Source organism: Salminus brasiliensis, chromosome 25 (genome assembly GCF_030463535.1).
Source record: "Salminus brasiliensis chromosome 25, fSalBra1.hap2, whole genome shotgun sequence".
NCBI lineage: Eukaryota > Metazoa > Chordata > Actinopteri > Characiformes > Bryconidae > Salminus > Salminus brasiliensis.
The window spans coordinates 3682051-3708831 of record NC_132902.1 but is presented as its reverse complement, the minus strand read 5'-3'; the positions used below and the strand labels follow the sequence as shown (position 1 = coordinate 3708831).

Here is a 26781-nt window from a genome sequence, read left to right as displayed (position 1 = left end):
TTGACCAGTATGGGAAGTACTAGTATGGGATGTAAGCTAGCTACATATGTTGCGGCCTACCGCTGTTGGCTGTTAGCGTATTTGTACTTTGTAGCTTCTGCTTATTATTTTGCCTGGAATGCATTTAGAAGACAGTTTAACAGTGTGGTACATTTTTTAAATAATTATAATAATGCAAAGAAAAACAGGTGACGAGTTTGGTTAACACCTTTTAATGGTTACCTAGCTATAGTACATACATTAGCAACACGCTAAAACGATAGATTTCTTAATGTGACTCTAAAAAACTGACAATCATGTTCATCCGTGCTGAAAAAACCCCCAGCAAAGATGGATTTCTACTGGTCTGGATGGTCTAGTATGCTGGTGTAATGCTGGTCAACCAGAATACCAGTGTTGAAAACACAACATATCGCTGCTGTCCAGTGAAAAACGGGTGACTTTTCAGGAGAATGCAAAAACATTCTGCACTTTAAATGGAATTCCAAGCAAAATAAGAGTTTATTTTAAGAAATTTAAAGCATTTCTATTGGTCCATTCATCTACAGGGTTTAAACCATGGAGGAAACTAAAAATGGACCAAAATGGAGATGCATGTTTTTCATTGGACAGCAGCGAAATGCTGGTTTGCTGCAGATGTCTAATGTGTGGCAGCTGAAAGCAGCATGGTAATGGCATGGCATGGCTAGCTGGGTTGAAAATAGTCCACCAAGCCGTCCACCAAGCAGTGTCCAGCCTACCATAGACCTGTCGTCCAAAACCTGCCACAAGTACGAAGGAAGCTTTGGTGAAGTGCGGACCATGCCTGCTTGGCTAAGGCATGGGAGGAGAACACCTTTGGGCTGGGATTCTGGGGGGCTTCAAGCTGATGAGACCCTCAGCCAGATGCCTGCCCTCAGCCAGTCAGAGGTCGAGCTAAATTTTTAAAGTGCGTAGTAACGGAGAGGAGGAATTTGTGCATGGTCCTAGTCCACTCCCAAGTCCAGCAGTTAAACCTCAGACGTCCTCACCGGTTGACGGTGGCATTTCTGCTGAATTTCAGAGCAGCGTACTGGACGTGTTCCGCTTCTCTGGGGGTCTCAAGTTGAGTGCTGTGTGAGGACTGTGGGAACCGAATGCTGGAATAGTGAACTTCATCCATGCTCACCTGCCTGCTCTCCGCTGTGCTCATGTGCTCCTTCGACGACCTGGACTTTCTCCTCCTGAAAGATACACACAGAGACACTATATGTCCATATGTTTGCGGACACCCCTTCTAATGAACGCTTTCAGCTACTTTGAGGTGCAGATTAGATGGACTGCCCGAGGAACAGGACTCTCTGGAGCAGATCAGCATGAATCTATTGGCACCATGTCTAATGCAAGGCGTGGGCTAGAGGGGTCTAAAGCCCCCCAGCATTGAGCTGTGGAGCAGTGGAACTAGCTGTGTTCTCTTGAATGATTGGGATGAGATGAGTTGAGGAATTAGAGATGAGGTGGTGTGGTGATCATCATCTAACAAACATCCCGACCTCACTAACGCTCAGTTAGTCCAATAAAAGCTTTTTTCTTTAGTACCATTGATGTCAGAAGAGACATGTACGAGCAGGTGTCCCAATACTTTTGTCCATATAGTGTGTAGTAAATCGCCTCCGTTCACGTACCACATCCACAGAGCTGCTGTGAGGAGGAGGACGAGGGCCAGACACACAGCTGCGCCCACTGTGCCGTACATCAACAGCAGGTTTTCCGGTGGACCTTCAGGACGTTCAGAAATAGAGCACATGTTAAGTTACAGAACACAACCATCTTGTGTCTCCGAGCTGGAAACAGCTGGTTTTCACTCACGTTCACCGCTAAGCGTTAGCTCCGGAGAGTGGAGCTGCCCCAGTCCTCTCACAGCACAGGAGTAGATGCCCGCGACTTCACTCCAGTTCAGGTACAGCTTGTTGTCTCTGCTGGGTTTGTTAGTTACAGGCTGTCCGTTCTTGTACCAGGTGTAAGTGGGGTTGTTGGGCAGAGTGCAGGTGCTGCTACAGCTCAGTGTTACTGTCTGTCCATCTGATGAAGCTGTGCTGGAGCTCACTCTCACCTGCAGATCTGAACAGGCACGACAACAGGTGAAGAATACGTCATTGGAATATGTGAGTATTCGGACGCTTTGCCTAGAGCTTGCCTGCGTAAGCTAACTAGCCAACCATTAACAGGAAAACACAAGCAGCTAGCATTGACCACCACACACTGATGATCAGTCAGCCATGTCTGATTTAGCTTAAGACAAGTGTTCATTAATGTACTTCTGCCACCCACTGGATATTTTCAGAACTTTTTGGGGGTTTTTTTACGTTTACTTAACATGGAGCACTCACCAATTAACCATAAAATTAACACCACTCTACAGTGGGATCTGTCAAAAGGTGAGCAAGTGAACAAGAAGTTGACACCCTGACAAGAACCCAACTGTGATGGCTAAATGACTGGCCTCAGAACATCTCCAGAACATCAGGGAGGTCTTGTGGACTGTATAGTACCTACCTAAAGTGGTTCCAGAAAGGAACCACCTGTAAAACAGCGACCTAAGCCTCATTTGTGCAACCCATAGAGGTCCCACCTCCCAAATTCTAGGATGTAAAGGATCTGCTGCTAACGGCTTGGCGGCAGATACCACGGGACGCCTTCAGAGGTCTCGCAAAGTCCGAGCCTCAACTGCTCGCAGGTAATAAAGGGCTATTTGTGTGAGTGTTGGGGTACTTGTTTATGTATCGACAGGGATAGAGTCTACAGCTAAGGGCAATTCAGCGTGAGATGTTACCTGTGACGTTCAGGATGACTCCAGGTTTCCCAGAGAACACATGTGTTCCAGTGGTGATTCGGAAGTAATAACTCCCAGAGTCGGCCTTTCGCACATCTCTCAGTCTCAGAGTGCAGTTCCTCTTCTTATCTCCAATAAACTCCACTCTGCCAGCAAACTGCTCTTCCTCACTCAGGTTCTCTGGCTCCTTTGTCCAGGAGTAATGCCAGAACACCTCAGTAATTGTGAGACCACTGGGATATGAGTAAGTGCAGGGAAAGTCCACTGAGGAACCCTCCGAAACACACACTCTCCTGTCTGTGTAGGTCACATTCCAACAGTTCGGACCAGAAACACCTGAAATGGTAGGTAGCCATTAAAAGATCTCATATATACCACTTCATCAAAACGTCGCAGCGCCCCTCGTCTGCATTATTACTCACACAGTGGACGGGAGAGTATGCTGTTGTAGCCGAGAGCAGAGCAGGAGTAACTGCCATCCTGACCTTTGGGAACAGAGAAGGGATTACTGCTGCTCGTGTTTTTTCCCGTGTATTGTCCGTCCTTGTACCAGTAGTAGAGCTGGCGAGCGGAGGTCAGAGGGCAGGAAGTCCTGCAGGTGAGCGTTTGCGGCTTGTTTAGTTTCACCTGCAGATCTGAATGGAGTTAAAGGTGTTAACGGATCATCACACAAGAGATAAGATGAGCATAACTGACCAGCTTTCTCCAGACCAGCAGCTTCATTACCTGTAACCATTAGACTGACTGCAGCTGAGCTGAGGTGTGTCTCTCCTCGGTCTGTAATGATCAGGAGCTGATACTCTCCTGAGTCTCTCTCTCTCAGCTCTCTTATTGTAAGAGTTAAGCTGGAGCTGGTGGTCTCAGTGTAGTTCACACGTCCTGCGTAGTCTGAGTCTAAAGTTAAATCCTCTGGATGTTCCTCATTCCTCCATTTAGCTTTCTGCTTGGAGCTGAACCAGAAGACAGCTCTGATGTTGGTGTTTGAGTAAGAGCATCTCAGCTTCACCTCTGACTCCTGCAGAGCACAGATAGTCTGAGGATCGCAGACCACCCTGAGACTCTCACCCAGAGAACCTGAAAGTGGAAGGCGAACTGTTAGGTACACGATTAGGACAAAAGTATTGGGACACCTGCTCTAAGGATTTTACTGAACGGATTAACCAGCAGCTCATCTGATCGAAACTGTGGGACTGGATCATTTCTACAAACACAAAGATTGGGTTGGATCGGTATCGGCTGATACTCAGGATTAAGAGGATCGGGGGGGCGAAATAATCTAATCGGGACATACTTAGTCATAGACTTTCCCCTCCTCTACATAATCTTTCTATTAATCTTCTTCATAATTTATTTTCATGTTTCCATGACATTTTTCTTTTAAACACAACTAAATATTTAATAATAATATTTTTCTGCCATAGTAGATCAATTTAAAAATCACGCTAATAGCAGTACTGCAACCAGCCTCCAGAGGGCAGCAGAGTCATTTAGGCTTTAGTGCTCATTTACAACAATATTATTTACAGATTATTTACATGTAATTGCAAATTGTCCCTTAATTGGGTCTGTGTTTAGCACATTATGGTGATATGCCTGCCCTAGCATTTCTTCTAGGCCATGCTATCCACCAGCCTTAGAGGACTGCAGTGGAAGAACCCAGCTGCATAACGGCACAGCGGCCCAGAGAGGAACCCAGAGCTAACGTTAAATAAGAGCTAAGCAGTCTCTCAGCAGTCTTTAAAGGGCCATGAAGTCTCAGTGACCACATAAGCAAGTGTTTAAGGAGTATCTGAGGAGTATTTATAAAGCTCTGGAATTGGCATCACCGGGCCTTTCCTAACAATGCCTGTGAACAAGCCTTAGCCCTAACCAGCTATTCAAGGCCTGCGACCTCAGTAGAAGTTCAAGATCTCAGTACAGATTTCTTGGGGTGCCCCAACATTTGCATGGCACCCATCAAATTAGCAGCCACAACCTTCTTCATCCTCATTTACGGTGTAGCTACACTGCAAAACCTACCAAACCTTTGTCTTAACCATTACCAGACAAACTGCAAAACTGGCCTCAGATCAGTAAGAAGCACACCATCCATTACTGAAGCATTTATGAGTTTATCAAGCCTGAAAAAGGCAACAATAGAGCCTGGGACTCTTCACACTCCACACAGCACAAGGGAAATCCATTTGTCCTTCACTTATACTATGGACCACATCATGTTCTGAAGTTTTACTGCATGAAGTTAAAAAAAAAAGAAGAAGAAGAGCAATCCTACCTGCAACGGTCAGGAGTTCAATGACCAGCAATGGGATTCTGAGGTCCATCGTTCTTCAGAAAAGAATACAGAAGGCTTTCTCAGACAAAATACAGGACTGGACATAGCTGATGGCTTTTTGAAGATCATATGTCCATATGCAGGGTTGCCCTAGAATTCTAACAGTCCTGCCAAAATACTCGCTGTCAGTCACCGGCCCTCAGAATCGGCCTGTACGACGCCCCTGTATATATGTGTGTGTGTATATGCAAACAGTAAACTGTACATAAAAAGTAAATAAGGCAAAGAAAAGGTGTGTTACTTACATCCTCTTGGTACTTCTTCTCAGTGGTAGAGGTGGTGCGCAATGTGTCAGTGTCGGGTGTGGGTTAGGGGGATGTGAGTGTTTTGACCAAGGAGTTTACATGATCCTCATCCGGACTGGGTTTGCTTCCCCTTTTTTTGTGACGTGATCAGATGTGAAGCAATCAGAAAGTGTATATTTGCATTGAGAAGGACTGTTCATTGTGAGCAGCATAAGAGGTTTGGGGTTTCTGATGACACCCAGTGAACGGCAGTGTGTTGTGAAATGCTGGTTCTGAAAAAGGAAAATGTGAGATAATATCACAAGAGGTTTATTTTGAGCATGAACTAGAGCAATGGTTAGATGCATGATTGCAGTCTGACTATATATATATATATATATATATATATATATATATATATATATGTATATATATATATATATATATAAATTTGGGATGTTCCAATTTAAGGTTTTTTACCCCTCGATCCAATCCAATCCTCTTAATGCTGACTATAGGCCGATGCGGATAACGATCCCATCTTTGTGTTTCTGTAAATAATACAGCCAGTAAACAGCAGTAAAATCACTATACTTAGTACCAGTTTCTATATTCTAATCTGATCTACTATCTGATCAACTTTTGTTTGGAGCAACTTTTTAAACTGTGTTTAATATCTTACAATCCAGTCTGACTGACCCATCTGACCATTCAGCTCTGCAGTCAGATCACTTAGTGTGTGTATTAGCATTAGCAGAGCTGGTTTAGAACCCGAGAAAGGAGTGTGGTTCTCCCGCTTTCAGAACAGAGCATTTCTACCATAGTCTGCTTTCTAACCAGGTGAAATTCAGGAGTTAAGATGGGCTCTGAGGAATGTTAAGCTAATATAAAAGCTAAAGTGTTTGTTGTCCCCGAACTTTTGGGGGGGGCTCTGCTGTTGAAATGGACTCGATAAAACAGGGCCACTATTTAAGGTGGAATGCAGAGTTTGCCCAAGAAGCTAACTCGACCTATTGTTTTGGCTGCTAACTGTTAACAACGCTGCACTTATCAGTTCAAACAAAGCTCTGTTTAATTCTCCTCACTGGAATAAGGTCTCAGATGACTTCTGTTTGGGGTTGCTTGGGGTCACTCTCCTTTTTCTGTGACAGAATAATTGGTGGAAGTTTTTTTTCTATTTTTGGAGGGTTCTTGTGAAAGCAACACAAGTCCAACAACATCCAAGTCTTTGAACCTGCTAAGGCCAGGCTCTCTTACCATCCTGTTAGTGATCATAATTGACTGCAGCTGGTAGCTTCTTTGTGTCCTCATGAAAAGGATTTGTTTGTCAGCACTTATTGGACTGACCAATACACAGTATACAATGGTGAAAGTTCAAGGAGCTCAGTGCAGATCTGAGAAGGATGATCATAGACTTCCTGACACAAGTCAGGAATGTCACTTAGATCCATTTCTAGATAACTGAAGATTCCAAGATCACTAGTTTAAATACATGGGAAGAAGACCCAAACTGTCACCCTTAGCTAAGAGGAAATTGGTTTGGCTGGTCAGGAACAACACAAGAACCACCAAGGCTTAGGCCTGCCCTGATCTGGAAGCTGCTGGGACAACAGCATCACTGTCGAGCTAGTTGTAAATAGCCATGGACTGATACGCTGCCGTTCAAAAAAGAAGCCAATAAACGTTTAATGGTTGTTTCGAGGAGTAAATGTGAGGCATTCAACCCCTATACCAACTGTTGAGCAAACCCTGGACCAGCTGTTTAGCAGGGTGGTGGTTACACAAAGTGAATGAAGTAGTGAAGAAGGAGGAGGACAGCCTCAGAATTCTTCAGCATGACCTTAAAACATCAACTAGATGGTTGATACTTGGACACAAATGGGAGATCCTACAGGACAGTGACCTCAAACAAAGATTGTGGAATGGATAAGGTAGCTTCTGGTAAGCTTCTGGAAAGCTTCTGGAACGTCCTGCCCAATGTGTATAATTTAATATGACATATCCAAATTTATGTCAAATATAAAACTCAATCTGCAATCCAATAACGACCACCTGGGATACCATAACAACAATTTGCAACACCATAGCATTCGCTTGAAACAGTATAGCAACCTTCTAGCAAGCACAGCAACTGCTCAGTAACACTGTAGCAACACCCTAAGAACCACCTGACCTGATAATCGCTTTATTTAGCTTTGAAATAAAGAAAATGAATAATGATTATGAATCATCATAATGTTGCTGAAATAATACAATAATACATTTTTTACATTCATACACGTTTTTAAAATGGACCTTTGAACAGTTTGGAGAAAGTGTGTGATGACTTCCATAAGTGTCCGTTGCTTGTTAGCTTAGCCTCGTAGCTCCAGTGCGAAACCTAGGAGATAAACTTCACACCTTGCTTTAATCAGTCAATCAGTCACCAAGCCGTCATGCGCAGTCATGCCGGAACAGCGTTCCCAGCATCTTCCTAGCCTGGATAGTCAGGAATGTCATCGTATATGACGTAGCTGTGCTGCTGATGCTGTGCCAGACAGCGCTGGATGGTCTTAAGTACTGTTGCCAAGCGCCGGTCTAACGCAGAGAGGTGTGGCTCCGCCAGCATGGGGGCCACAACAGACAGAGGGTCCTGGGACAGGGAGGCCCGCATCATGTTGCTCAAGCGGTACTGAGGGAGGGAGAGCAGACGTAGGCGCAGCAGAGTCGAGCGGCGGATTCTGGAAGAGAGGAAAGGTCAGAGCTGCTTTAGTAGGAATGGCAGCACACTGTACTGCACTGCACTGAGGGTACAGCCGTCATTACCTGTGCTAAAAGGCTCCAGCTACAAGGAGGGACTGGCGCGGTGCAATGCCAGTGCAGTCTAGCGCAAAGCTGAAGGAAAGCTATGGGAGTGAAACTGCTAGAACAGTCTGAAAACAGTGGAGATGCAGAGCAATTTGAAGCTATTTGGCAACCAGTGGGGTTGCCAAATTAGTGATTTACAGTTATGGCTGGTATTTATAGGCCGATCAGTCTAACATTGAGTATCTTCACATACAGTGGCATCTATCAAGGGGTGGATATACAGTATTAGGCCGTAAGTAAACACTGATGTCTAGACGACTGGGTCAGAACACAGGTCTTGTGGGATTGTGCTTCAAGGAAGTACAACCAGTGAACCCGTGGCAGGGTCACAGGCACCTAAGTGGCTCATTGATGTGACCCATGGAGGCCCCAGTTCACAACTCACAGAACTCTCAGAGGTCTGGTGGAGTCCATAAATCAATTGGTCTTAATGTTATGGCTACATTCTTAATGTAGCAATAATCCAGATTACTGCCTACCCTAATCTCACATGGGTCCCATCTAGGCCTTGTATACATGTTTAACCCCTTCTGGTCCCATCACCGACCCTGGTGGGTCATCTTGAAGCCTGTGTTGCTACCCATACAGGCCCCACATGGTTATGTTAGCTGGGCCCAACCACCTAGCAAGACACAAGCATCCACTTGGAACGCTCACTGAGTGGTTCACTGGACATTAAATCAGTGGTGCAAACTTCCAATATATCTTTTAACTTGCCATGTTCAAGGCCTTTTGACTTCCTGATAGTGATCATGATGGACTACAGCTACTCTAGCTTCTCTGTACCCACATTAAAAAGGGTTTGTTGGACAGAACTCAAATCCTTAATGAACTCAAACACTGGATCTGTAGCAGAAAACCAACTAATTTAATTGAACTTTACCAATATCCAACCAGAATTCTTGCCAAATGCTTGTTGATGGCCACCATAAGCGTCTAATGCTAATGCTTACAGACATTTAACCAAATATTAGATGTGCTGTCTGTATACTTTTGACCCTATATCAATCATTTTGACCCTGTGTTGATTTCAGAATTGACAGTGCAGTGTTTTGTCTCGTTTATGTATCTCGCTAGCTGCTAGCTGGACTTCTGGCTCTTATTCATTCTTTACTAACACCACTAGCTTAGCACTGCTCCAGTCACGAATCCCTGACAGACTCTATACTATAATAATTTGACCTCTAGAGTAACGTCAGATTTACCTGCAGCATTGAACAAGAGGGGTGAGGATGGAGGGCTCGTCCTTAGAGTATCGGCCAAACCTGCAGCGTCCACACACATCACACAGAGTATGATTAGTAAAGTTCATATGCTGTTCCAGCAGTTAGATTAGGAGGAACTCATCAAGGTCACTCCTTAGCTGTATGTAGGCCAGATGAAGGTGGTATGTGTGGGCCATTATGCATTAAACCAATGTACATACAGTATGCCATAAGCACTCCATTGGTCTACTACAGTGGTCCCCAACACTGGTCCTGGAAGCCCACTGACCTGCACATTTTTGAGTTTCCTCAGCTTCAGCTTTGTAAGGACTTGCTATTGAGGTCATTAGTTGGGTCAGATGGTCTGGGAGCAGGGAAAGCATTAAAATGTGCTGGACAGTGGGCCTTCAGGACCCAGGTTTGGGGCTGCTGGCCTAATATGGTACATAATTAATACATTCTTGGACCAGTGGTGTACATATCTGAATGCGACTCTGTGTCTGTATCCCTGCGGTGTGCTGTAAGACTGCCACTGCTCAAACACTCACGCTCTCCCGTTATCCAAGTGTATGAGGAACGTGTTGTTGCCAAATATCTCAAACGTTTCATAATGGTGTCTGTCCATATTACCTGCCATAAGAGAACATAGCAGAGAATGCTGGAAAAGTCAGCGGAAATATGGTACGAATTTGCTAATATGAGTCTTGAATCTTCCAACTACGAAGGTCTTTACTCTGCAGGAAGTCCAGGATGGTCATGTCTATGAGATCCACCAGTCGGGTTCCTCGGTTGTAAGGCGGAGTCTTTTTCACAGCTTTGCAGTACGTTGGGGTGTTCTCCCACCTGGAACGTAAGACGGCATCCAGGCACAGCCATATTAATGATGGACTTCTAATTATACACGTAATCATAATCATACATATAAGCAGCCAATATCTGCAAAAAGTCATATAATGATGACATAACTAATCACCACATAATAAAAATATTAATAATAATAATAATAATTGTATTTATAAACATCTTTGCCTGGTTGTTGCTGCATGGTTGCTATGGTGCTCCAGGTGGTTTCTATAGTCTTCTTAGCTAATTGCTATGGGTTTGCTAAGGGGTTGATAGGTGGTTGCTATTGTGTTCCTTGGTGGTCACAACGGTAGTGTAGCTGATTGCTACAGTGTTACTTAAACACAGGTTTTTGCTATAGTGTTGCTAAGTGGTTGATATGTGGTTGGCATGGTATCCTAGGTGGTTGCAACGGTATTAAAGGAGTTTGCTATTGCGTTGCTGGGTGGTCACAATAGTAATGTTGCTACGTGGTTGCTGTAATATTGCTAGATGGTGACTATGGGGGTTCCCAGGTAGTTTCTATGGTCTTATTAGCTAGTTGCTATGGTGTTGCTAAGTGAACAATAGGTGGTTGCTATATTGCTGCTAGGTGGTTGTCCTGGAATTACAAGTAGTTGCTACTGTTTTTTGCGAGGTGGTCACAATAGGAAGGATGCAAAGTGGGGGGCTACAGTGCTGCTAAGTGGTTGCTGCATGCTTGCTATGGTATCCTAGGTTGTTGCAACAGTGTTGCTAAGTGGTTGCTAGGTGACTGTTACAGTATCCCAGGTTGCTGCAAAGTGGTTGCTATGTTATCACAGGTTTTTGCTATAGTGTTGCTAAGTGGTTGATAGGTGGTTGCCATGGTATCCTAGGTGGTTGCAACAGTATTACTGGAGTTTGCTATTGTGCTATTGTAAGTGGTTGCTGCATGGGTTCTGTGGTATCCCAGGCTGCTGCTCTAGTGTTGCTAGGTGGTTGCTAGATGGTTGGTAGGTGGTTGTTATGGTGTCCTAGGTTGCTGCTATAGTGTTGATAGGTGTTTGCTATGGTATACTAGGTGGTTGCTAAGGTCTTGCTAAGTGGTTGCTATGGTGTTCCTATGTGGAATATTGGTCCTGATTCATCTCCTCTTATTCAAATACTCTGCAGACGTTTGAATCAGTTGAATCAGTGCATTCACATCACATCTACCAACTTAATGATTACCTCATCACTCTATTGCACACACACACACACACACACACTCCACCCACAGTGCAAGCTTGCTGCGGCTGTAAGAGCGCCTCCAAGGGTTTTTCCATGAGCGGCGGGGGGCCAGGGCAAGGTCAGGCAGCATGGCAGCCAGGGAGCCCTCCAGAGAGTGGGGTCGGCCACACACAGCATGCTCCGTGGAACAGTAGTATGAGCACTGGCCATAAAAACACGCGTTCCCCACTGACTCATGCCGAGATAAAGGGCGAGAAACCACAGAGGAAGCAAAAGTTGACACAACAGCACAAAAAAACACAACCAGTCACTTATTACTCAACAGTAAGATGGCGGGCCTGAGTTCCAGTAACACTGAAGGAAGGAGGGGTGAGGCAATGTGTATCTCCTAAAACAGCCAGAGGGTCACGGCACTTCATTATCCATATCATCCATTCATCTTGTGGTGTTATGGGCCGAACCCAGTTTAACCATTTCCCAGCCTCGCTACGTCCCTTAGAAATGAATAAGGTGTTTATATAACTGTGGACTTATATATGTAAAAAAGAAAAAAAAGCTCTGTTCTGATTTGCTGCCCTGTATTGTGCCTCATTCAAAAAGCACTTAAAGCTGAAACACTACTTAAACATACATGTCAATCCATACATACAATTCTGGTGTATCATTCAGTCCCGTTGCCACAGGTGTCTGGAATCAAGCCCACAAGTATCCACTATGAATGATTCAGGATCTAATAGAAAATATTCAGTATCCGCTATGAATTATTCAGAATCCGCTATGAATTATTTAGAATCCGCTATGAATTATTTAGTATTTCATATGAATTATTCAGTATCTTATATGAATTATTCAGAATCCACTATAAATTATTCAGAATCTGCTATGAATTATTCATTATCCACTATGAATGATTTAGTATTTAATATGAATTATTCAGAATCCGCTATGAATTATTCAGAATCCGCTATGAATTATTCAGTATCTGCTATGAATTATTCAGTATCCACCATGAATTATTCATTATCTGCTATGAATTATTCAGTATCCACTATGAATTATTCATTATCCGCTATGAATTATTCAGTATCCACTATGAATTATTCAGTATCCGCTATGAATTATTCAGTGTTTACTATAAATTATTCAGTATCCACTATGAATTTGAATAATTCAGAATCCACTTTGAAGGTAACCACTATGAATTATTAAGCAACTACAATGAGTTACTTAGTATCCACTTTGATTTATTCAGAATCTACTTTAAATTATTTAGTGCCCACTATGAAATATAACTCATATTTCAAATATAACACAGTTATTCAGTATGTAAATTATTCAGAATCCACTAAGTACAGTAGTATTAAGGATCTAATATGAATTAATCAGTATCTACTTATTTAGTATCCACTAAAAATGATTTACTATCTAAAATGAAATTGTTCAGTATGTATTCTAAATTGTTCAGTATTTACTATACGTCATGTATAACTACTACACAGTCTGTATCTGCAAGTAAGTTCATTCATATCCATTAGAAATGATTTAGTACTATGAATTTAGTATCCACTCCCAATCAGTAAATATCCTATTAATTAATTAATTACAATGAATTATTGAGTACATTAAATGAATTGTTCAGTAATTACTGTGAAAGAACTGCGTAAATTATGAGCCCTTAAGGCTGGACATGAATGGCCAACATTTCACAAATGTTTTAAAGGCAAAGCAACAGCTTTACCGCTGCCAAAGCCAACCTGGGGAGTTGAAGAAGGTCCGGGCCAGTTTATGATCTGTGGTGACATCCTTAATCTCTTTGATGACGTCAACCAGCCTTCCCACGGCCGGAGGAACCCGCCTAAAACCCAGAATCCTTCCAGACAGAAAGCAGACAGAGGGAGGAAGAAAGAGGAAGCGAGGGAGTGACTAGCAAAATATTGAATAGAGCTGCAGATATTTCAGACAAAAGGGTTTCTGTTAAATGACGGCGGTCTCTTCCCCGTATGCAGAACGGTGCGGGGGGGTTGGGGGGCATATGTTTATCAAGTGTGGCCTGAAGAGACAGTCACAGTGCATCCAACAATAATGGTAGCATGAAGCTGCTTATACTGTATATACAGCCATACACAAAAATACCATGAAATTCGAACAAAAAAAATTATATTTACACATATTTAATAATAATAAAATATAAATATGATATTTTATAATATTAGATACTATATTATATATAGATATATAATATTTTATTTGATTTTATAAGTGAAGGTGCCAAATAATGCAGGAAATGAAAATTTGGTGTATAAATAGTAAGTATATGAGTATCTGTTCTGGGTTTTTTCAACCTTATTTAGAACCCTTAGAGTGAAATTCGCTGATTTTATGGTTTATGGCACCGGCAACAGCTTGCAGAACCCCCATATTATAGCACAGTTTTAACAATACAGCAAAAAATACTGTAATTATTCCTTAATTAGCGGATAAGACTGCTGTCCTCCCGTTGTGTTTTTGCAGCCGGTTAGCTTTTAGCCTTGCCCCCAGTCCCTTGATTTGCCTTTCTCAAGTCTTAAGCCAGTGCTTTCCCTTCTGATGTGTGTTTAGCTCCATTTCGGTTCAGCTGAGGCAGTCTGAGGTGTTTCCGAGGAAGCAGATGGTGGAGAGAAGCGATGGTAAAAGCTAGCATTGTTTTTAGCCTAACTCAGATCCTCATTTGCCCGTTTTAGCACCCATTCTGTGGACATGGGCGCAGGAAAAGCCATGGGCACGAGGCCTGGTTCGCATAACAACTCGTAGAGCTGCCTAGTGGGTGGAGTTTTTGGAAATGTTGGGGAGTCAAGACTGTGATGTAACAGTTTGAGGGTTTTAGCATCGGCCCGGTTCACGGTTTGTCACGTCCCTGTATCAAACTCTCATTATTATTATTATTATTATTATTATTATTATTATTCTCAGATGAAAACAGTTTGCTGTTATACTGGGGGGGATTAAACACGGCACTTTCTGCAAAAACAGCACTTGAGCAGGGATGCCCGACCTTACGATGAGGTTAAAAGGCTGTGTCCTGTCTGTACCTGTCCAGGTGAAAAGCTGCGATCTCAGCATTGTGCCTCTCAAAGTCAGAGAAATAATACAGGTTCACGTCGGTCTCCTCGTGTCTCGCTTGTCTGCAGTAAAAATAGAACGAGACTGATGAAGCGATCAGATTTTTATAGCTCCATGCAACACTGAAGGACAGTATGAGTTCCTGTTGCCTAAAGCGTCTGCTGAACTCAGTGGAATCAGGGTGAAGGCCAACTAAAGGCCAACAGGACCTATGTAGCCTTACTCCACAGTGACGCCGCACACTGAAGAACCTAGCTTTAATTACACTCCTGCACAGGCGAGTGTGTGTGAAAGTAAGTGAACCTCTGTTTCCTAATGATTCTGTTAGAGCTAATTCTCAAAATGTGTTTCTCTCAAAGAGATGATCAAGCCTGGTTACTGACAAATCTGTTCCTCTCAAAAAAGATAGAAATGATTCAGTAACTGATATAAATAATCCAGTAACTGATATAAGTGATTCAATAACTGATGTAAATGATTCAGTAACTGATATAAAAGATTTAATAACTGATATAAATTATTCAGTAACTGAAATAAATGATTCAGTAACTGATATAAATAATCCAGTAACTGATATAAATGATTCAGTAACTGATATAAAAGATTTGGTAACTGATATAAATGATTCAATAACTGATAAAAAATGATTCAGTAGCTGATAGAAAGGATTTAGTAATTATGGGGAAATAATTAAGTAATTAATATAAAGGATTCAGTAACTAATATTAATGATTCAGTAACTGAAATAAGTGATTCAGTAACTGATAAAAAAAGGATTCCGTAACTGATGTAAATAATTTAGTAACTAACATAAAGGATTCAGTAACTGAACAAATGATTTCGTAACTGATATTATTGATTCAGTTTTATTATTAAGTATTATTAAGTAACTGATATAAATGATTCAGTAACTGATATAAATAATCCAGTAACTGATATAAGATTCAGTAACTGATATAAATGATTCAATAACTGATATAAATAAGTCAGTAACTGATATAAATGATTCAGTAGCTGATGTAAAGGATTTAGTAACTGATGTAAATTATTTAGTTACTGATATAAAGGATTCAGAGACTGAAATAAATGATTCAGTAGCTGATATAAATGATTCAGTTACTGACATAAATGATTCAGTGAACTTGGCAAGTGTCTGAGGGCTGTGACTGTCATCATCGTGATCAGCCACAGACGTGTGTAAAAATGGCAGTTATGCGTTGGACTCACTTCATAGGCTTGAATAGAGCCTGTCCGTAGTTTGGGAACGTCATCACCAACTTCAGCTGGGTTCCTCCTGTCTTCTGAACTGCGACATGTAAGACACAGAACAGCAGAGTGTAGTATACCACATGGACAAAAGTATGAGGACACCTGTTCATTCATTGTTTCCTCTGAAATCAAGGGTATTAAAAAAGAGCTGATCCTGCTTTGGTTGGAGTAACTGTCTCTACTGTCCAAAGAAGAAGACTTTCTACTAGAGTTTAGAGGAGCATTGCTGTGAGAGTTTGATTGCATTTAGCGACAAGAGCGTAAGTGAGGACAGGATGTTAGATGATCACCACCACCCCACCTCATCATCCCCAACTCCCCATCTTATCCCAAAGGTTATAAGATGGAATGATGGATGGCGCACCATCCATCATTCCAGAGAACACAGTTCTTCCACTGCAATTCCATCTTTCTCCACTAGGGGTCTTCCTGCTCCATCTCTGTCCATCTGTTTAGTGGCCTTTCTCATTTTCTTCCGCAGGGACAGTGTGAGAGATCAGAGTGAGCAGTAGCTACCTGCGCTGATGATGCGGCTGGTTGCCATCTGCTTTAGGAGCACAGGCAGGTTGGCATCTCTGTGCTGGTACAGCTGCCAGCGGGAGATGCCCAGGTGAAACTGAAGCCAAGGCGGGTGGGTGTCTGCGCTGCTGTTCCAGTTGACGGGGTCGTAGCCTTCCTTGCTGTTACTCATCCTGAAAGGAAGGGGGCAGTTTTTAAATCGGTGACACAGGGTGTGTCCTATCATGGAAATGTGGGTGGAGAGGTGGGAGTGGCTAATGCAAATCAGCCCATAAGTATTTGGACATGACCCAACTCTTACCAAATACTTATGGGCTGATTCTAGAAAGTGAGATATTTGACCTGCCCTTTGCATTAGCCATAAGTATTTGGACAAGAATAAGCCCATAAGTATTTGGACAAGAGTTGGCTATGTGTCCAAATACTTATGGGCGGATTTTAGAAGCATAATTAGAGCTCTATCCAATCTTGAGCATATTGAACTTATTTTTTCTCTTCAAACTTACACTTAATGGACAAAAGTATTGGGACACCTGCTCATCCACCGTTTCTTCCAAAATCAAGGGTCTTAAACATTTCTCCTGCTTTTGTTGGAGTAACTGTTTCCACTGTCCACGGAAGAAGGCTTTCTATTAGATTCTGGAAGGGCATTGCTGTGAGGATTTGATTGCATTTAACAACCAGAGTGTTTGTGAGGTGATGTTGAATGATCACCACCCCAACCTCATCATCCCCAACTCCCCAACTCATCTTAAAAGTATTGGATGGAGCACCACCAACCATCATTATAAAGAAAAACAGTTCTTCCACTGCTCCACGGCTTAATGCTGGGGGGCTTTATACACCCCCTAGCCCATGCCTCTTATTGGGCACAGTGCCAATAGGTTCATGTTTATCTGCTCTATAGACTCTTGTTCTTTTGACTGAACTTACTCTACAGGGACTAGACAAGCTGTGTGTCAATCTCTGTCAGCAGTGGTAGCTAAATGCATTCATATGCAAAGAAGGGGTGTCCACAAACATCTGGACATACAGTGTAAGCAAAATGAAAGCTAATAAAAGTGATGTTCCTCTCACCACTGCTCTGCATTTTGCTCTTCGGACCCCTTGGATCGGATCTTCAGCAGCCAGTCCTCGTCGGGGGAGGGTGGAGCGTGCAGGTTATACAACGGGTGAGAGAACAGAGCCTCCAGGTTGGCGAGGTCCGCCGCTTCCACTCGTATCACGCCGTTAACCGTGTTGACGGAGGTCAGGTTGGTTTGCGGCTGAGATATAGGCGGCTGAGGGGGCTCGCAGGTCGGGGGGCACACAGACAGAACGAGCACAGCCACCAGCAGGTGCAGGACCACCGACACACACAGCAACAAGGCGCACATACCCGGCAGGCGGCGATACCGACATGCTCTCATACTGGCAGAGAGAGAGAGCATCCTGTTAGTTCTTAACCGGGTGAAGCATCTAAATGGTTCTCTGAGTGTCATGTTTCCTCTACCGAAGAACCCTTGAGGAGGCCTTCGTTCAAGAGAGTGATCACGCAGCGCTCAGATCTGCTCCCTGAGCTACCACCACCAAACCGAACAATCCGCCCAAGTCTGCCCGGAGCACAATGAATCTGTCCAGCTTTGGTGAACGTACCTGTCTTTATGGCTCCAGTGAGAGTTCCTCAGTAAAAATGAGGGAGTGCCGCTATCACTCGCGGCTTTCTTCATCTGTTTGTTCACCTTCTATCCCTCAGAGCGAAAAAGGGCACTGCCAGGTTAGGATGATCTGAACTGCTGTGTGTTTACTTGTCCCCGTTGTCACTCAGTAGCAGTTACAGGTACAGAGGCCCACATTATCTTACTTTCTCTCTTCCATGATTGTATTATTCATTCAACCCACCCACATCTCAGTAAGATCCACAGTGAGATCACCATCCCTAGAGTCGAAGGACTCTCTATGGAGAAACAGACAAGAACAAACTCCACCGCATCTCCAGAGAGACCACCTGTCCCTACAGACTTAGAGAAACCAGTGATCCCTGTAGTCAGAAGACAGGACCCTACAATTTCTACAATCCAGACAAAAGAAAGACGATCTGTACCATAGAAAATCCACTGCCCATATCTACAGAACAACAGTAAGGCCTAAGGCAGGGGTCAGTTCATGCTCACACTGAATAGGACTGTATGGAAAGATAAGACCGACCTCAGATCAGTGTTCTAACTAAAGACCAGTAGTCTTGCAACTCTTCGGAGAGAGACCATGCAGTCCCTCTAGTCTAAAGGAACACCAACAGGATCTTTAATGTCTTCAGGAAGATAAGCAGTTCCTTTACTAAACAGAAAGACTAACAGTTCATCTAGTCTACAGGGAGACCAGCAATGCCTCTAGTCTAGACGAAGACCAGTAACCTGTCTAGTTTTCAGGAAGACTAGCAGTCCCTATAATCTATAGAAAGATTAGGACACCAGCAGGTTATTTAGTTCTCAGGGAGACCAGCAATTCCTCTAGCCTGGAAATAGACCAGTAGATCCAGTCTACAAAAAGACCAGTGGTCCCTCTAGTCTACAAAAAGACCAGCAGTTCCTCTAGTATACAAAAGAACACAAACAGTTCATCTAGTTTACAAGGATACCTTTACAAGGAAACCTTCTCCTTATGGAAACCAGCAGTTCCTCTAGTCTACAACAGAACAATCAGTCTCTCTAGTCTAGAGGGATACCAGAAGTTAATTTAGTCTTTAGGTAGACCAGCCTTTAATATAGTCTACATAAAGACCAGCAGTTCCTCTAGTCTACAACAGAACAATCAGTCTCTCTAGTCTAGAGGGATACCAGAAGTTCCTTTAGTCCTCAGGGAGACCAGCCGTTAAAATAGTCTACATAGAGACCAGCAGTTCCTCTAGTCTACAACAGAACAATCAGTCTCTCTAGTCTTGAGGGACACCAGAAGTTCATTTAGTCTTTAGGGAGACGAGCCTTTAATATAGTCTACATAAAGACCAGCAGTTCCTCTAGTCTACAACAGAACAATCAATCTCTCTAGTCTAGAGGGACTCCAGAAGTTCCTTTAGTCTTCAGGGAGACCAGCCTTTAATATAGTCTACATAAAGACCAGCAGTTCCTCTAGTCTACCACAGAACAATCAGTCTCACTAGTCTAGAGGGACACCAGAAGTTCCTTTAGTCTTCAGGGAGACCAGCCTTTAATATAGTCTACATAAAGACCAGCAGTTCCTCTAGTCTACAACAGAACAATCAATCTCTCTAGTCTAGAGGGACTCCAGAAGTTCCTTTAGTCTTCAGGGAGACCAGCCTTTAATATAGTGTACATAGAGGCCAGCAGCTCCTCTATAAGGAGACAAGTAAACCCCTTTACATGGAGGTTAGCAGTCCCTATAGTCTTCAGAGATGCCAGTGGTCCCTCTAGTCTACAAAGTTCCTGTAGTCCACACGGAGTTCATCAGTCCCTCTAGTCTAAAAACACACCAGTAATCTCTCTAGTCTTTAAGGAGACCGACAGTCCCTCTAGTTTACAAAAGGATGAACAGTCCCTCTAGTTTACAAGGAGACCAGGAGTCCATCTAGTCCAAAAAAAAGACAAACAATTTCAGTCCCTTTAGCCTAAAAGGAGACCAGCAATCTCTCTGGTCTACAAGAAGACCAGTAGTCCATCTAGTTCACAGATAGTCAAATAGTCCCTCTAGCCTAGAAGGAGACCAGACGTCCCTCTAGTTTACAAAAAGACAAACAGTCCCTCTAGGCTAAAAAGAGGCCAGTAATCTCTCTGGTCTACCAGAAGACCAGCAGTCCATCTAGTTAACAGAAGGACGAACAGTCCTTCTAGCCTAAAAGGAGGCAAAAGGTCCCTCTTGTTTACAAAAAGACAAACAATTCCTTTAGTCTAAAAAGACACTAGTATTTTTTTAGTCTACAAGAAGACCAGCAGTCTCTATAGTCTAAAAGGAGACCAGCAGTCCATTTTGTTTACAAAAGGACGAACAGTCCCTCTTGCCCAAAAGGAGACCAGTAATCTTTCTGGTCTACAAGAACACCAGCAGCCCGTCTAGTCTACATTAAGGCCAACTGTCCCTTAAGTCTACAAGGAGACCAGTAATCTCTCTAGTATTACAGAAGACCAGCAGTTCCTCTACTCTCCGTAGCCGTCACTTGCTGTCTACCGAAAGACCAGCCGTCTCTCTTGTCTACCGAAAGACCCGAGGTACGTCTTTCTAGGTAAGCGTAAAGTGCGACAGGCGAATAGAAAGAGGCTTGTAGGCTGCTGGGCGTCTGTGTCTATAGGCCTGATGAACAGAGCATCACCATGACAACCCTGTGGAGGTTGAGAAGAGTTTAACAAAGGCTCCGGTGCTGGGTGCTGGGTTCGCAGGCTTTCCGCTCGTGCTGTTACACAACAACAAGCCCTGAAGGTTGAAATATTTAGAGCCGCTTTTGACAGCAGACTTTAGCAGTAACGCGTCTGAATGCTCCTACAAAGAAGGGCCTCAGGAGCCCTCCTGCGACTTAAATGAAGAAAATGTCTGGCTCAGGTTTCATCAAATATGTATCTGCCTCTCTGTTCCACCCGTCTGTGCCTCTGCTTTCTACCAGCATCATGCTCTCCTCCGTAAGGCCTCCTCCGAACGCCTGCTTGTGCCGAGATTCTGATGTTTAACAGCGGGTCTCGGAGTCGGCCTCACGCCAGCAGGCACAGAGCTCTGCTTTGTAACACCGGTCAAGTGCCAGCGACAGCTTAAACGGAGAAGAAAACACTACGTCAGTGCCAGCTTGAGATGCATTGGTACAGGGTGTTGGTGCGAGAGAGAGAGAGAGAGAGAGAGAGAGAGAGACAGAGAGCGAGACTGAGCGGAGTTGAGCAGAGGGTACGGACTGAGTGTGTCTGCACATGAATATTTCAGAGAGTAGAGATTAGGCACGCTGAAGGAGCTCCATCCATAATACAGCAAATGCACCTGCTCAGAGTTCACTGCACCACAGAGCTAAAGAAAGGACGGCCTCCTGCCTGAAGACCAGCAATCCAGCAGGAATCTCTGCTTACGAACACCTGATTGACCATAGAAGGTCATTGCATCCATCCTGAATCCACCCCTTACCAGTGAAATATCCCCCCCTGTCCCACTCACTTCAACACTAGCCCAAAGGTGCTGGAAGACCTTCAGCAGATGCTCTTCTCCAGAGCAACTTCCAGAAGTGCTTCAGTATGGAGACCAATAGTACTCTACACTACACTAAGTACTCTCAGAAGAGGGGGGTCTTCAGTCTGCGACTCCCAGGGGAAGTTCGATCCACCACTTCGGTGCAGGAAAGTAAAAAAAATCTGGACGCTCGTCTTCCGTGGATCTTAAGGGATGGCGGGTCGAGCCGAGCTGAGCCGACCCGTGCTTAAAGCTATAAGGGCTCTTGGTGCAGATCAAAACTTTGGAATGCCGATTATGACCCCAGTATGTACGTGTTTTCTCACCATTAAATGCATTAAAAAATATCAACAACAAAATGATACATTTTACAAACAATTCAAATAATATTTCAAAGGTTTACTTATGTTTAAATATAAAATAGATTTTGGATAATATAATATTTCATATTTCAAAAGAAGTAAATACATATTATTATTATGTATTCCAAAATAATTTATGTCAAATTAATGTAAAAATATGTTTTTTTTTTATCGCTGTATGGATTCATGAGAGAATTTTAAAATCTAAATTTTATGACTTTAATTTCATTTATTTAAAAAAAATTTAATACTTTTTTTTAATCCATTTGTTTCCTATTTTGCAAAAAAAAAAAAAACTATGCTTATCGTATTAGTGATGACATCATGTACCACAGTTGTTGCCATATCGTCCACTATGTGTGTTTGAAGGGGGCGTGATCAGGCAGGCCGAAAGGGCACCATGACCCGACGCTGTGTGTCTCTCAGTAAACAGATGCTCCGAGTCAGATTGCTACACTGTATAAACAGAAGCTGTGTCCAAACTCCTCCCACTCGTGTGTGTGTGTGTGTGTGTGCGATTTGCGATTTGAGTTGTGTTTAGAAGTCCCAGAATGCAGTGTAATATGTCAATGTCTCTCTGGAGCATGTAAACACCTCCCAATGAGAGCTAAGACAAGACCTTAAGGTCTTAAGGGCCTTGCTCAAGGACCCTACAGTGGCATCTGGCCGAGCCTGGGTATCGTACCCACAATCCTCTCAGCAATGGCACTGTGCTATAGCTGGTCTAGTTGCTATAGTGAAGTACTGCCAATAGAATAGGACTGCCTGAGCAGTTAAACTTGAACCTATTGGCATCATACATAATTCCAAGCAAGGGCTGGAGGGGTATAAAGCCCCCCAGAAAGCATTGAGCTGTGGAGCTGGGTGCTCCATCCAGTACTTTTGGAATGAGTTGGGGAGTTGGGGATGATGAGGTGGGGTGGCGATGATCATCCAGCATCCTGCCTTCAGTAACGCTGTTGTCGCGGAATGCAATCAAATCCTCACAGCAATGTTGCTACAAAATCTTGTAGAAAGCTTTCTTCCCTGGACAGTAGAGATATTTACCCCAAGAAGAGCTGGATTATCTCTTTTAATACTGGAAGAAACAATGAATGAGCAGGTGTCCCAATACTTTTGTCCACATAGTTCTTTATGTATGTTCCTCATACAGGTATCAGATATTAAGCGGAGAGACAGTCGGGGGGGGGGGGGGGGCGTAGAGAAAGAGAGCGCGCGAGAGCGACAGCTGACCAGAGACGGAGCTGAACACCCAGATGGTCTGGCAGGGGAGTGAGAGCCGTTGGACGGAGAAGCAGAAAACGTGAAATGTCATAATTCTCCTACTAAAATGTCTCCAGGAAAAATGCATGGAAGTATGTAAGTCCAGTGATACCAGTGCCCATGTGTGCTCATACAGTCGTGTGCAACAGTTTAAACAGCCCTGAAGCGAAAGCCAGCTCCAGGAAACCTGGATCCGTAGGTGTTTCAGAAACTGTGCCCTAGTCCCTATCCACCGTATTCCATAAAGTAGCAAGATCAGCTCCAGTTTGGTTCAGTGGAGGCGGTCCAGCTTGTTTTTGAGGGAGCAGACGATGGTAAGAACAGAAGATAAAAACTAGCGTCGGCTAGCGTTAGCTTTCAGCCTCTTGAGCTCCCTGTCTGTGGACACTGGCACAGGACAAAGCTGTGATCATAAGGCCTAGTTCCCATAGCAACTTATGTTCCCATAACCAGCAGATTCCGGAGGTGATAAGCTGCTCTCCAGTATCAACAACACCATATTCTCCTGAAGTCGCCATAGTGTTTTACATAGCGGGTGGAGTTTATGTAAGGACTGTGATGTAACAGTTTGGTGGTTTTGGAATCGGCCTGTTTTACAGCTCTGTTTTGGTTCTGCTGGATTGTCTTTTGAAGTAGGAACAACTGTGTTTGAGGTTTACGGTCCATCTCCTCCAGGGTCTAGGGACCCTTTAAAGGCATGGAAACCCACAGCACACACCTCATTATCTGTGTATCTGTGTCACCTCATTATTACCCTTAAGAGACAGGACGGAGAGTGAGACTGCAAAGAACGAGAGAGGAACTCTTTGAGTAGAGCAATGTCTCACACATCGTCCACCCCCCGTTCTCTTGCGTCAACTATTGTGTGTGTCATTCACCGTGAGCGGATGTCCACTCTGTTCTTCTGTCTCGACTTGCTGGCCACAGTTACACCCTCGCCAACTGGTTCAAACGGATACACACTCTGTCATCGCCTGATAATATGAATGAATGTCCTTGCTTTTCCTAGCTGGTTACGCCTCCCATAGCAGGCACCATTGTGGGAGCCTGCCTTAATCTCATATGAGGCCCATTTTGGCCCCGTGTGCACTGCACAGTCCAGATGTGGCACATGCTTAACCCCTCCTGGTTCTATCCATACGGGCCTCACTTGGACATGTTAGCTGGGTTGGATCATTGTCCTGTTACATGACCAAACTGCACTTTAGCTTCAGCTCACAGATGACAGATGACCTGATTTTCTCATTATCTACACCATTACACCACCTCCACCAGGCAGGTTGGGTCCAGGGATTCAAGATGTTGGTGCCAAATCCGGACCCTGCCATCTGATGCCTCAGCAGAAATCCAGAGATACAGATCAGACCAGTCTATAACTGCCCGGTTTTGGTGATCCTGGGCCTACTGCTGCCTTAGCCTTCTGGTCTTGGCTGACAGTGGAACTGGGGGTGGTTCTAGAAAGTACTAGAAATTCTAGCAAGTTTTATGTTATGTTCAAAATCACATTCTGATGGTTGATGTTAATGAACATTAGCTGAAGCTTCTGATCCGAATCTACATGGTTTTATGCATTCCATTGCTGCTACATGATTGGCTGAGACATTACATTATTGCATGAATAATACAGGTGATACAGGTGTTCCTATTAAAGTGTCCAGTGAGTGTATGTTTACAACTCCAGCATGGGGAATTGTCTGTATTTGACAAATGAAGATGACAGCATGCACAGCGCTCACCACTCTCTCCCTCTCTTGCTCTCTCTCTCTTGCTCTCAGGCACGCCTGACCTAAATATTTGCCGCTGCCACATCTGGCTGCTGCAGGTGATTCTGCTGCTGCCCCAGATATCCCTCACTGCAGGATCTGACCTGACAGCATGAGTGGGCTCAGACACGCATCTGCCCGTGAGAGTGAGATCTGACCAAAACAACAACAGGCAGATGCTGTAACCCAGTAGCTTCTGTAACCTCACTGGTTCACATGCAGTCACTGGTACATTGTCTGGGATTTGACCCTGAGACCTTTTAGATTTTAGGGGGGGTTATTTTAGGGGGGGTTAGCGGTCAGTTTATCGTCACCACATTCTTCATTTTTAAGCATTTTGCTCAAATATTTAAAGCAACAGACGAACGTCTGACTGTTGACGTCAGCCTAGGCTGTTTTCAATCAGTGGAGCTCCTGTGTTTTCCTTGCCAAGACAGCTATAGGCCAGAAATTGACCTTTCGAGACCACAATGCCCATCGGGGTAGATATATTCACAAGGCATGAAAATAGGCGGTTGGTGGGTGAGCAGGGTATAGGATAGGGCCCCATGACTGTCTGTTATGTATGGAGCAATACAGTTAACCCTCTTTACTGCATATGCCCTTGCTGGTGTATAGTTAGAGAATGTAGGGTTTTTTTTAGTGGTCAGAAAAGAAACTGGGTGGATATCCTCTTGGGTGGACGACTCCTTACCTAGCAGTGTGTGAAAACAGTGCTTAAAGGTCCACCACCCATACACATCTGGCCGACTGACCAAGAACGAAGGCTGTAGAGTTGCTGATAAATTGTATATTTGACTGACAAGATTAGCCAGCGTTAGCTTTCTGAGGCATTATGACCACCTGCCTAATGTGTTATTGGCCTGGAGTTGCGGACAGGGCTTAGCATGGGCACTCTGACCATTCTGCAGCTAGGCAGCGCAATGTGCAACATGGTTCAGTGCTACAAACCTCTGGAGGAGGCACAGGGAACATTCGGTCAGCTTAAAATCTGAGTTTGAGGAATCTCATGTGTAAAACAGCAGCCTGGGTCAGGGAAGGACGCTGTGTGTGTGTGTGTGTGAGTGTGAGACAACGCTTCGATTTCAGTTTCGAGGATTAGTGAGGATTTTCCGTTCCTGGATAGATTTACAGCAGAGGCCAGCAGTATTTAGGTCACGTGTGAATGTGAGTTTGTGTGTGGGTGGGGTTAGCGCACCCACCCGAGCAGTAAGATAAGCAAAAAGCTGATGTTCTGATATGAATTATTGCTGGGGTTGTGGGACTGCATCCATCTGAAGGTGTTAATTCAACTGCATTGATTTTGGAATGTTGAGTACAATTGATTATAAGAATATTCCATTAGATTTGGGCTCAAGTTTTGGTCAAAATAAAATAAAACATTTGGCACACGTTCCCTTTATTCCGCTACTCTGTCAATTCCTAGTTCCACCAATCATATGTGTGTATATAAAAAAAAATCCTCAAATCCAATTAAATTCATAAGTAAATTAAGTGAAATTGTGAAATTTTCAATTTCACGATGCATTGAATCACTTGCCAAAGACCTGTGATTCATTTAATTTTATGTGGCACTGAATCATGATACATTTTATGTGGCACTGAATTATGATACATTGAATCATTTCTTAATGAACTACAATCAAAGCAATTTATGATATATTGAATCATATATTATGAATTAAAAGCTACTCAATTTTGTGTCATATTGAACTGCTTTCTATGAATTTCTTCTCAGTCTCATGATACACATAATTAAATCATAAATTACAATCATCTCAATTTCATGTCGTAATTCTACAATCAAACAGTTGTGCAATTCTGAACTACAATCAAAAACATCTCCATGATACAATGAATCATTTCTTATTGAACTACAGCCAAATCAATTTCACAACAAATTGAATCATTTTGTAATAAAGAACAATCAACTTAGT

General features: G+C 43.5%; 2 protein-coding genes across 2 annotated transcripts; both read right to left on the bottom strand.

Annotated features, from left to right (window-relative positions):
* Nucleotides 1-226: 226 nt before the first annotated feature.
* On the bottom strand, nucleotides 227-5112 carry LOC140547741 (sialoadhesin-like). Its single transcript, XM_072670876.1, has 7 exons — nucleotides 5064-5112; nucleotides 3518-3865; nucleotides 3214-3426; nucleotides 2792-3127; nucleotides 1828-2079; nucleotides 1644-1737; nucleotides 227-1202 (listed from the first exon to the last, which is right to left on the bottom strand). Exons 1-7 carry the CDS (start codon nucleotides 5110-5112, stop codon nucleotides 1007-1009), a joined length of 1488 nt encoding a protein of 495 aa, XP_072526977.1. The 3' UTR covers nucleotides 227-1006.
* A 2708-nt stretch (nucleotides 5113-7820) lies between these two features.
* Nucleotides 7821-17729, bottom strand: fam20cl (family with sequence similarity 20 member C, like). The gene is made up of 10 exons (XM_072671455.1): nucleotides 17398-17729; nucleotides 16318-16493; nucleotides 15760-15838; nucleotides 14502-14594; nucleotides 13188-13303; nucleotides 11481-11661; nucleotides 10133-10242; nucleotides 9948-10029; nucleotides 9400-9459; nucleotides 7821-8067 (listed from the first exon to the last, which is right to left on the bottom strand). Exons 1-10 carry the CDS (start codon nucleotides 17727-17729, stop codon nucleotides 7821-7823), a joined length of 1476 nt encoding a protein of 491 aa, XP_072527556.1.
* Nucleotides 17730-26781: the final 9052 nt, after the last annotated feature.